This window comes from Micromesistius poutassou, assembly GCF_964030765.1.
Source record: "Micromesistius poutassou genome assembly, contig: SCAFFOLD_1636, whole genome shotgun sequence".
Classification (NCBI taxonomy): Eukaryota; Metazoa; Chordata; class Actinopteri; order Gadiformes; family Gadidae; genus Micromesistius; species Micromesistius poutassou.
In genome coordinates this window covers 1-11,286 of record NW_028177535.1, presented here as the reverse complement: position 1 = coordinate 11,286, position 11,286 = coordinate 1, and the positions used below count along the sequence as shown (strand labels likewise).

The window sequence follows — 11,286 nt, the reverse complement described above, 5'->3', positions numbered from 1 at the left end:
GGGCTTCGCAGCCTCGCAAACTGAGCAGCCGGTGCAGTCAATCAATTATGTCAGACACAAGTTAGCGTGTTTTGCCTTGGAGCTTCTGCGTGGATGAAAAAGGGCTCTGCACGCTTATATAGAACACACACACACACACACACACACACACACACACACACACACAACCAGATGCACTCACGCAAAAGATTTGTGGGTCATTTGTGTGTCAACCCAGGGGTTTGAGGATGTCGTCCTGTCGCACGCACACACACGCGCGGGCACACACACACACACACACACACACACACACACACACACACACACACACACACACACACACACACACACACACACACACACACACATGCACGCACACACACACACCTTTATTGTCACGGTGAAGACCAGCACAGTGAAGACGAGGGTGCCGAAGGTCCAGTTGCCAAACATCTGCATGGAGTACAAAGCAGAACAGATGGTCAGTTCTCTGAAAGGCACGCGCGGGCAAACACACGCACAGGGGCACTCACACGCACACCTCCATCTGTGGATGGCAAGCCGCCTCCACTGCATTTAAACTACAACCTCCGTGTACAAGAGGAGGTCATCACCTCCCACCAGCCCAGAACTAATTTTCTCTTGTTTCACTTTGTAAAATGCTTGTTTTCTTTTCTTTCTTTTTTTTTTAATAAAAGATGCATATATTTCCTGCGCATGGTGGGAGTTTTTATTTATTTTTATAATCATCTAAATATAGTTTTTTCTCAACACAGCCAATCAGGGATGAACATGTGGAATGGATTAATAGCGGGCAGAGACACCGACAGACAGACAGACAGACAGACAGAGAGGCAGACAGATTGATAAAATGGATAGAAAGTGCACACAAGGGAAGGGAACGGGGGAATACATTTAACGGGCGGTCGATGCCTGAAGCTTTCGTCTTTGTCAGACTCGGCCCATGAGGAATATTGATCGTTTAGGAGAAGAGACACAGGAGGAGATACAGTGCAGCCGTCATGACAGACGGCTACTGACAAACCGCTGAATCCTAATGGTCGGATTCATCAATTGTCTCGCGTGTGACCTAGGGGAAAACGCCAATGACTACCGGCGGTGGACTGACTGTCAGACCCCGCTCTGGTCTCTCTCTCCCTGTGGTCTGATGTGTTCTGCGTGTTTCAGTACCTGCCACAGTTGTGGATGGTAAAAGCATGATTAACAATCGGACCTTGCGGTACGTCATGCCACGAATACAGACCGACAGAAACACGCGCGCACGTGCGCACACGCACACACACACGAAACAAAACAGATGTGAAACTTAAGGTCTACGCTGCTACATACTACCAGAGCACAGAGGCAGTGTGGTGATGTGGAGGGGGGTGAGGTTAGCACTAGCGTCTATCAGGTGTATAGCAGTGTGTTAGTGGAGTGGGGGGGGGGGGGGGGGGGGGGGGGGTCTCAGAGGGTTTGAAGGGAGAAGGTTTGGTGAACAAATGGAGCGCTGGAGAAGGCAACTACACAGTCTGGGGGACACCACACACCGGGACGACATGAGCGCATGGAAGTGAGGCTGACTTGGAGTGAGGAATTGTTTCGATGGTTTGGAGGGGGGAGGAGGGGGGGGAGGGGGGGAGGGGAGGGCGGGGGTGAGATGGTCGAGCGTAAAGGATTGAAAACGGGATGACAGGAACTCAAAGAGCGTGAAAAGAGAAAGAGAGAGAGCGGGGAGAGAGGGGGAGGGAGAGAGGGAGAGAGAGAGAGAGAGGCTTACCATCTGTGTGTTGGTGGTCATGAGCTGAGGAAGACAAGAGAAGCAAAACAAAGAGAGAGAAAGCAGAGGGGAGAGAGAGAGAGAGAGAGAGAGAGAGAGAGGAAGGAGAAGGAAAGAGGGAGGAGGAGGAGGGGGGGGGAGAAGAAAGAGAAAAAGTTTCAGGACAACGGGTAAATAAAATGAACTTCAGGATGTATCAACTTAAAAAATAAAGACCAAAACGGCAATCAAAATCAGTTGGTGTGACCACAAGAAATCAACGATACGGAAGAAAGAAAAGATGCTACTGTGTCGTCAAAATGAATGGGAGTCCAATGTGGATCTTTTTACAGAGAGCCCCTCCACAAGGGAATTAAAACAAAGCCAGAATGTCCTTGTGGCACATAATGAAGACAACGTGACCACAAAGTGGTCTCAATACACCTCACTCCACCCTCATGAGAAGATCCAATGGAGATGGATGAGTGTCTTGATCTATCAGTTTGTGTTGACCGCCCTCTCACACAACAACATCCCCGGGGAAGAGGGCAGGGGTGGCGGGGCAGGGGGGGGGGGGAATCTCAAATACACCACAGCCCGCCAAACCACATAGCTGTTCTGGCCCTACCCGCCCCCCCGAACTGAGACTACGATTGGTCTCGGTGGTGTTCATCAGGGGCTCACCTGGCCGTTGCTGGTGAAGGTGGTGTTGTCGAACAGGAAGTAGGCACCGAAGAAGAAGACGACGGCGTCAAACACGCCCAGGCAGGTCCAGTACAGGAAGACCGGCCATCGCAGGAGAGAGTTCTTGGTGATGTCCCTGAGAGAGGAGGAAAAGCGAAAGGTGGGGAATTGCAGTCAACAGCCGAGTTAAAACGATTACGGCTAAAAGGCAGCAAACTTCAAAAGAAGATTTTATTTTGCCAGACTGACGGAGAGCTGAAGAAAACCATTGTGGACCGACTTGTTTTATACTTGAAGCGGTGACGGTTTGGCCCCTGAACTTCCCATTAGTTCAGAATCAGAATCAAACACATGCACTCAATGCAATAACCTTGCAGAAGATTGGGCTAGTTACAAATTCTTTGAAAATGTAATCTTAAGAGGTCAGCATTTCTTTGCCATCAGCAACATAAAGTGTGCTGATGGTTTTAAGCTGCAACAATACGTGACGAAAAAAAAAAACGATCAAAACACGCCACTATGATCTCCTCTGGACGCACTTGTACAAGGACGGGTCCCGCCTGAGCGTATCCATGGAGACGTGCTGCTCCACGAGGCTGTAGAGGAGGATGGGCAGCGAGGTGAAGCTGATGTTGTACAGTGTCAGGTACGCCGTGTCGTACAGAGGCTGCGGAGGGACAAACAAGACCAGGGTCAACAAGTCAAATCTCCAAAGTCATATTTCTAAATCATTTTCGTTGTGTGTCCCCCCCCCCCCCCCCACACACACACACACACACACACACACACACACACACACAGCCCATGGTAGCATCAGCACTCTGATAAGTTACCTGCTGGGAGAAGCCACAGAAGAACTGGAAGAGAAACTGAGGGAAGATGAAGCATACGTTCTGCGGAGGAAACAGAGCGAGGCAGAGAGACGGTGAGCTTTGTACGTTCAGAAAGGTCCAACGATGGCCTCCCTCTACACATGCGTGGTAACGTATCGATAGCGCTCCAACAGCTCAGCGAGTGGGCTGCAGGAAGCGCGGCTGGCCAAGAATAGGGAAGAGTGAATCACTTGGCAGGGATTTAACGGGCCGCTGGTTGCCTCCTACACGGAAGCAACATAGTCCTGTTTTTGGAAACGCTGCGGCACGGACTCACCCGATCCACTCATCTACGGGAATGCTTTCAACTGCTGAAAACCGGACTCTGCTGCAAGGCAGTATCTCGCTGGGAAAACTACGGTACAGCGCCTAAAGGTGAAAGTATACTACTCCGTATCCGTAATCCGACTCCGGAACTACGGAGACCCCCCCCTCGAGCATTCGCAGTTCTCCGTCGGGATGTCGGATACGCGACGCGATTCGCCGCCCGGTTCGCTGACTTACTACTCGTGTAAATAGCGTTGAAAATAAACTAATCTTATTTGGTGTTTTATTTAGTCCTTAATGTGCACAAGTAAACAATGTACAAGGTAAATAAGGTGCAAAGTCAAAACCGGGAAAAGTGTTTTCCGGAAATGATTTTGTTAGAGGACCAATCACAGCCCTGGCCGTCTCCGTCCGTCTCCGTTGCCTCGACGGATTGGACGCGCACGGAGAGGGTCTCCCGACAGGCTCTCTGTCTGTCTCCGTCGGGCTCTCCGTCTCTACGTACAGCACTTTACGTAGTAGTATAAATCCACCTTAAGGAGCGGACGCGCCCGCGGGTTTGGAATACCTTGTAGAAGAAGTACTGCACCAGCTCGGCGATGCGGATGTAGTAGTAGTGACCGTGCACCAGCAGCATCTTCTTCAGGTGCTTGAACTTGGGGATGGCATAGTCGCTGTTCCTCGCCGCCTGCCGTCCCTCTTTACCCATGATTCCTAGCAGGGGGGGGGGGGAATCAGGATCATTGAACCATTATAAATAATTAGTTACGGCGATGTGGTCGTGATAGCAAGGTTGAGGTATGCCATCACGCAACATTTTGACCTTTTCACCACAATCAACACGCGGACACTACACTGCAGGGGCCTCATGCATCCAGCCTCGGCTGAGCCTCATGAATTGTAGCGTTATATTAATTGTAAGCCCCCCCCCATCCAGGCGTTATTTTCACCTACGGGGGATTAATAAAAATTGTATCGTATCGTATTCCCTTATGAGACGGAGGACGCCTGGGAACAAGTCTCCGGGCCACTTCACACCAGCTCACCTATGCCCACGTGGGCTTCCAGGATCATGCTGACATCGTTGGCTCCATCGCCGATGGCCAGGGTTATGGGGTGCTCTTTGGAAGCCTTGATGAGCTTCACAATCTACAGAGAGAAAAAAATATATATATATATATATAAATATATATATTAGGGGTGTAACAAAAACCGATTTGAATCAGAAAATCGATTTTGATTTAAAAGATTGAATCTTCTGAATCGAACTGAATCGAATCGTTCCATTTAAAAAATGTATCGTTCTTGAATCGTATCGTACCCCATGTATCGAGATACGCATCGAATCGTCTTTTATTGGAGAGATGCACACCCCTAATATATATCAAAATCTCCACCTTAATATGTGGGCAAAAAAATGACCCGCTGGTTAACTACAGCAGCTTTTCAATCTCCAAAGTCCTTTTCCTTTCCTTCCTTTTTTTACAGGATGAAGCTGCAACACACTTTGTGACGACGCTGTGGTTTCCGTGCGCTCACCTGTGCCTTCTGCAGCGGGGCCATGCGACAGCACAGCACGGCGCTGCAGTTACGGCACACCTCCAGGAAGACCTCCCGGTAGTTCCCCTCGGGACCGGACTTCAGCACGGCCGTCAGAGTGGCCCCGTCGATGATGAGGCCAAAGTCGAGGCAGTCCACCGACAACCTGCGCGCGCACACGCAACACACGCACGCGCACACACACACACGCACACGCACACACACACACACGCACACACACACACACACACACACACACAGGGTCCTCACATTAGATATCTATTTAGAAAAGGTTTCCTACTTAAATTGTAATGCATGATATCATATATATGATATCATGATATATCATAATATAATATATGATATATAAAACTTGGTCAAAAAATGTATGTGAAAAAGGATGATAGTCTGTATTCAATCACAACATGAAACAATGAGACACACCACACACACACACACACACACACATGTCCGGTCACATCACCATTGCAATGTCATAATGCATTACGTAACGTGTGACATCTGCTCAGAAGCCACAGACTGTGTTGTTGTGCGTTTTGATAACGTAGCCGGCTCCGGTGCACAAACACACACACATATGTGCTCTCACACACGTCAAACCCACACACACGCACACACGCATACATGCACACACACACATCCATGTCAAACACACATACGTGCGTGCACACACTCACACATCCATGTCAAACACACATACGTGTGCACACACACACACACACACACACACACACACACACACACACACACACACACACACATCCATGTCAAACATACATGCCCACAGACACACACACACACACACACACACACAGGCGACCTCCACACACACACACACACACACACACACACACACACACGAGCGAGACCTCCACCCACCCGGACATGGAGCGCTGGTGCAGCACGGTGCGGCTGAGCTGGAACATGACGTCGTGGAGGCTCTGCTCCTCCGTGCGCTTCTTGGTGAGCTCCAGCACCTGCGTGCTGCGGCGGAACAGCTTGCTGGCGTAGCACGTGGCCGCTGCCGTCTCCATCTTGTCCCCCGTCAACACCCACACCTTCATGCCCGCCTTGTGCAGCGCCTCAATGGTGTCCGCAGCCTTCTCCTGGAGCCTGGAGACGTGTGGGGGGAGACGGGGGGGAGACAGGGGGAGAGGGGGAGAGAGGGGGAGACAGGGAGACAGGGAGACAGGGGGGAGAGGGGGAGAGCGGGGGGAGAGTGGGGAGACGGGGGGAGAGGGGGAGAGGGGGGAGACAGGGGAGACAGGGGGAGATGGGGAGAGAGGGGGAGAGGGGGGAGACAGGGGGAGAGGGGGGAGATGGGGGGAGACAGGGGGAGAGCGGGAGAGGGGGTTGGGTCACGTCCTCGGTTACAAATCAGCAGGACTTAATTAGTGGAGGGCCGGTCAGCCCAGGGTTAAGGAAACGATCAATCCACCAATCAATCGGTTATCCCCCCATCCCCACCTTCCAGCCCAGGTGATAACTCATCCATACATACACCCCCCCCCCCCCCCCACCCACCCGCCCCCTCCCCCTCCCACAACTCCCCTCTTCCAAAGGACGCAACACGAAGCTGTCAGATCTCTTTGACTGAACAGTTCGGGGACATTGTGATTTGGAGAACATTAAGTGCACTCTGATCAGTCCGCTGTGCTCGCGCTGTTTTGCGTCACAGGGACACATTTGAATTGTCTTCTTTTTTTTCTTTTTTTTAAAAAGAACAAATGACGGAGAAGAGTGGTGAGCTGAGAGCGAATCCCGTATCAATCCTTTAGTCACGGCTGCGTGACTCATTTGGTCCCCCTGCAATCTGTCACCATGACGCTACGCCGTCTTCCTCTCCCTTCCCCCCCCCCTCTCTCCCTCTGCCCTCCCTATTCCCCCCATTCTTCCCATTACCTCTCGTTCTCCCTATCCCAATCATACCAGGGCCTGCGCTGGAGTGTCGCGGTACCCTTGCTGCTGGGAACACCCGCTGATGTCCATGTCCTAGTTACATGAGACGAGATAGAGCTAGAGTGGTTCATCCCAGTTTTTTCACCTCCTCACTAGCCTCCATCTTAACGCTACAACGGCAACAGACCGCAGATGGTCTGCGATGTCAGGAATAGCATTAAACAGTAACAGCAGATGCCCAGCCTTTGGTAGCTCGGTGGCTTTCCATTGTGGATGAATTGCCCACTTTTGATTTATTGAAGCTCATTTTGTTATTATCGTCACAGGAGTTGTTTATGTGTTTCTAGCTCTCGGTGTTATATCCTGTTTTATAATTTGTTAAGTTACACACCTCTTGTCTCCTTTCAGACTTCCTCACTTCCTGCCCTCGTGTTGACTTCCTCCCGTGTGATCACCTGCCCCGGCCCAATTAGTTCCACCTGTGTTCCAATCCTCCTCCCTTTGTGTCTGACCTTTGTTCTCCCAGCTCTCCCTGCGCCAGCTCGTCTTTGTACTTTGAGTCTCCAGCGGCCCGCCACTTCTTTCCTTGTGATCCCCTTGCTTCAAGTAACGATCCTTTGTAATACTACCCGCCCTCTGTGTGTTGAGTCGTGCATTCGAGTCCACAGTCTGTCGCTACGGGAGCGTTTCAATTATATTCCTCAAATCACGATACTCCTTATTTTTCGTTTTCATTCATTAAAAGTCATGTTTAACCTCCTGTTGTGTTATGTCTACAAATGATATTGCACCCCCTTTTAGGTGCTAGGGGAGAGATCCCGAACAAACGTTGGGACTTTTTTGGGGGCAATAAAGGTTGAGACAAACACAACTAGAACACAATCAGACCAACAACAACAACAACGGCCGTTAGTGGCAAACTTCCCCCCTATATCTCCTCCCTATTGCAGTGGAATCTTGGTTCTTACCAAACCAGATCCAACAATTGGCTCACTCTCAGGGTTCCTAATGCACGTTCTGATCTTGGCAAAACTGCCTTCCTCTTTGATGCCCCTAGCACATGGAACGCTCTGCAACAAACACTAAAAGTAGAGGTACTCCCACCTGCTACTGTTTTTAAATGCTTACTATTGAATCTCTGCTTGTCAAATTGCAACTGTTTTTAGTTTATCTACTTATTTGATATGTTTTTATGTTTGTCCTTTTGATGTAAACTTGCCGTCATTGAAAATGAAGGGAAACCTCAATGCCTTACGAGTGTAAATAAAGGTTTGAAATGAAACGACGGCGGCGGCAGCAGCAGACCTGTCCTCCACTGCCGTGGCGCCCAGCAGCACAAAGTCCCTCTCGATGGCGTCGTAGGCCTGGGCCAGCTGCTGCTCCCTGTCCTGCAGGGCCAGCTTGGCGTGGGTCAGGAGCCGGCAGGCCTCCTGGTACTCGTCCGACGAGAGCCGCCGGTAGGCCACGCACAGTGTCCGCAGGCCCTCCTGCGTTACCGCGGAGACGCAGATGGGGATGGGGAGGTGAGGATCAGAGACACGGGGATACGGCCGCGTTTTAAAAGGTCCCCGTGACATGATGCCACCCAGGTGTGGTTGTGATTCGCCGTTACAAGCCGTTTTGGGGCATAAAGTGGGCGTGTCCACCTAGATGTGTGCTGGATAGATCAGTCTACCAGCCCTACCCCAGTGGACCGTAGCAAACGTTCAGCTCATCTATCCCGTCACACATCTAGGTGGACACGCCCACCTGTGATGTCATAAGGGGCTGATTTCCAAAACGGCTCGTAGCGTCTAATCACACTCACACCTGGTGGCGTGTCACGGCGCCTTTAATGCAGGAGTTTTGAGCCTCCTCAAAATGACCAAATTGAAACGGTTGTGAAAACGCGAGGCAAAACCAGATATTTTTCCCCGTCTGTACAGGCGGGAACGCTTTTAACGATCAACGTGGACGACTGTTATCCAAACCCCCGAGAGAGGTAGTGTAACGCCAAGTTCAATCTAGGTTGACTCCCCAAAGGTTCACAAGCTTGCGGAGCTCATACGTCCCCCGGTCGTCAAGCGATGTAAAGCGAAGGGGGTTTCCACACGCACATTCATCTGAAACGTCTGGAATGCTGGAACTCACCACGGCGTTCTGCTCCACGCGGGCTTTCACCTGCTCCACTTTTCCCGACACTACTCGGGGGAAGATGGAGGAATCGGCGCCCTTGCAGAACAACAGGTACTCTCCTGAAGGGACGCAGAACCAGGGGAACACGGAGAACAATGTCAGTGTACACAAGGAACCATAACCGATGAAGGATGTTTGATCACCCGATTCATGAGATGGAGCGCCCCATTTGTGTATGCTGGAGTAATACATATTCTGTTTGTTTGTTGGGTTCCCTTGTTGTGTTGTGTTCTCATACCAGAGCTTGACTTGACGATGACGCTCATTCTCCTCCGGACAGAATCAAAGTTCAGGACGTGGAGGAGCTCAAACCTGAGGAGGTAAACAGAGATACAAATCTGGGGACGGTTCCAAAGACTGTTTGCTTCCTGAAAGATTGAGTCGTGAGGCTGCATAAATACATGGAAAAACAGCAACAGACCTCCTGCACAGCGTTCTCAAGCATTTGATGACCAGGCCTCAAGTGATTCTTAATAAATAAATACATAAATAAATGTATAAAGTAATGAATAAAGTATTGCACAAAGAAAGTACAATGGCAAATAATTGAAAAGAAAACAGACAAAGAACTCATAGATCTTAGCTTTGATTTTTTTTCTAGCTATTTAACAAACGATGTGTTAAGAGTTCAGATGCATAACATATTTCCATTTGTGTCTGACTGCACGAGCATCTGCGCAGTTATGATCCAGAGTGCCCATTACGGGCTGGTATTTGTGCTTCCTCTTTCAAAGAGGGGGCTTATGTCAGCTCATCACTGGGAACGTGAGAGGGGTCTGAGCTTGGTCACGTTTTTTCAAGTCGAGTGGAGCCATTACCAGCCGATACCGCTGAACAGAAAACATGCATTGCAATTCAACGCTAGTCCTTTCAAGGAGAGCATGGTCACATTCCACAATCAGTTTTACTCATGTCTCTATTGTCGATTCACTTCTTGGAGGAGTACATTTGATATTGCACTCTCAGGCCCTGTGCCAATTCTCCCCCTTCCCCTAGATTTGAGCCCTAACCCTAGATTTTGTGTGTTCCTGCGAAGGGGTAGGGTGTCCCAATACTTATGGGAGCAAGGGGGGAGTGCTGTTTTTCCCTTAAAATCAACCCTTGAACGCTAGCTAAGGGTTGATTGCGGCTAAGGGCACTCAAAGCAAGTGTTCTTGCTAAGGGGAGAGAAATGGTGACTGGGCCTCACTCTCACTCACTTCTCCTCGGCGAGATAGTCAGTCCTAATGTTCAACTTTGATTTCAAATTTCATTGCATCGGGGGAACAGCCGTGCCACTGACACAGACTTCTCCATGTTTGTCTGACACGCACAAAACTCTGAAGCGTTTAGCAACTGTATCCCAGTGCCTGGCGGGCCCCCGGCCCCTCTCCTCACCTCTTTGGCTTTTATGATTCTCAAAATAGCTTTTCCATTGATATGTTGCTGAGTTAGTGTGTGTGTGTGTGTGTGTGTGTGTGTGTGTGTGTGTGTGTGTGTGTGTGTGTGTGTGTGTGTGTGGTTTACTGAGTCACTTCCCTTGGATCGATATGTGGTACACAATGAAGTCAAACAACATCCACTTAATCTTCTTTCTCTCCTAAGACTGCAATATTTTGATCTGGTAATGAAGTAGCATTCTAAAAGGTAACCTGACAGTGGCTCTGAACAGTTTAACGGGTATGGTTGCACTTAGCAGGGAAATGTTTTTTGAATATGACTTAATCACTTGTGTCCGTTCCCTTTTAATACACTGGAGGGAAAAAACGTTCCACAAAGACTGCGTTTCCCACCTCTCAATCTCATCGTCTTTGTTGAGAATCTCCATGTAGTTGTCCTTCAATCGCAAATAGGTATACCCCAACCTAGAGGAGCGAGAGAGAGAGAGAGAGAGAGAGCGAGAGAGAGAGAGAGAGAGAGAGAGAGAGAGAGAGAGAGATTAAATAAGTATGTAGGGTTTAACATAAGAGACATAAAAGACCTGCCTGAGAACAATACATTTTTCATATACGTTTATAGTGAGAAATCACCAAGTTTATTTCACTTTGGTTTGCCAGCCCTTCTGCCCCTTCTGGAACATTCTACAGACTGACTTGATGCTCTGTCGTCCAC

General features: G+C 49.7%; 1 protein-coding gene across 1 annotated transcript; it reads right to left on the bottom strand.

The window, feature by feature from the left end:
* Positions 1-366: 366 nt before the first annotated feature.
* On the bottom strand, positions 367-11,035 carry LOC311375945 (phospholipid-transporting ATPase IH-like; the record flags this gene model as incomplete). Its single annotated transcript, XM_084490950.1, has 13 exons — positions 10,968-11,035; positions 9,434-9,507; positions 9,151-9,254; positions 8,326-8,507; positions 6,001-6,234; positions 5,101-5,266; positions 4,608-4,710; positions 4,130-4,275; positions 3,256-3,315; positions 2,962-3,089; positions 2,423-2,558; positions 1,760-1,783; positions 367-432 (listed from the first exon to the last, which is right to left on the bottom strand). Coding segments are annotated over exons 1-13 (1,458 nt in total), but the record flags the coding sequence as incomplete, so codon positions are not given.
* Positions 11,036-11,286: the final 251 nt, after the last annotated feature.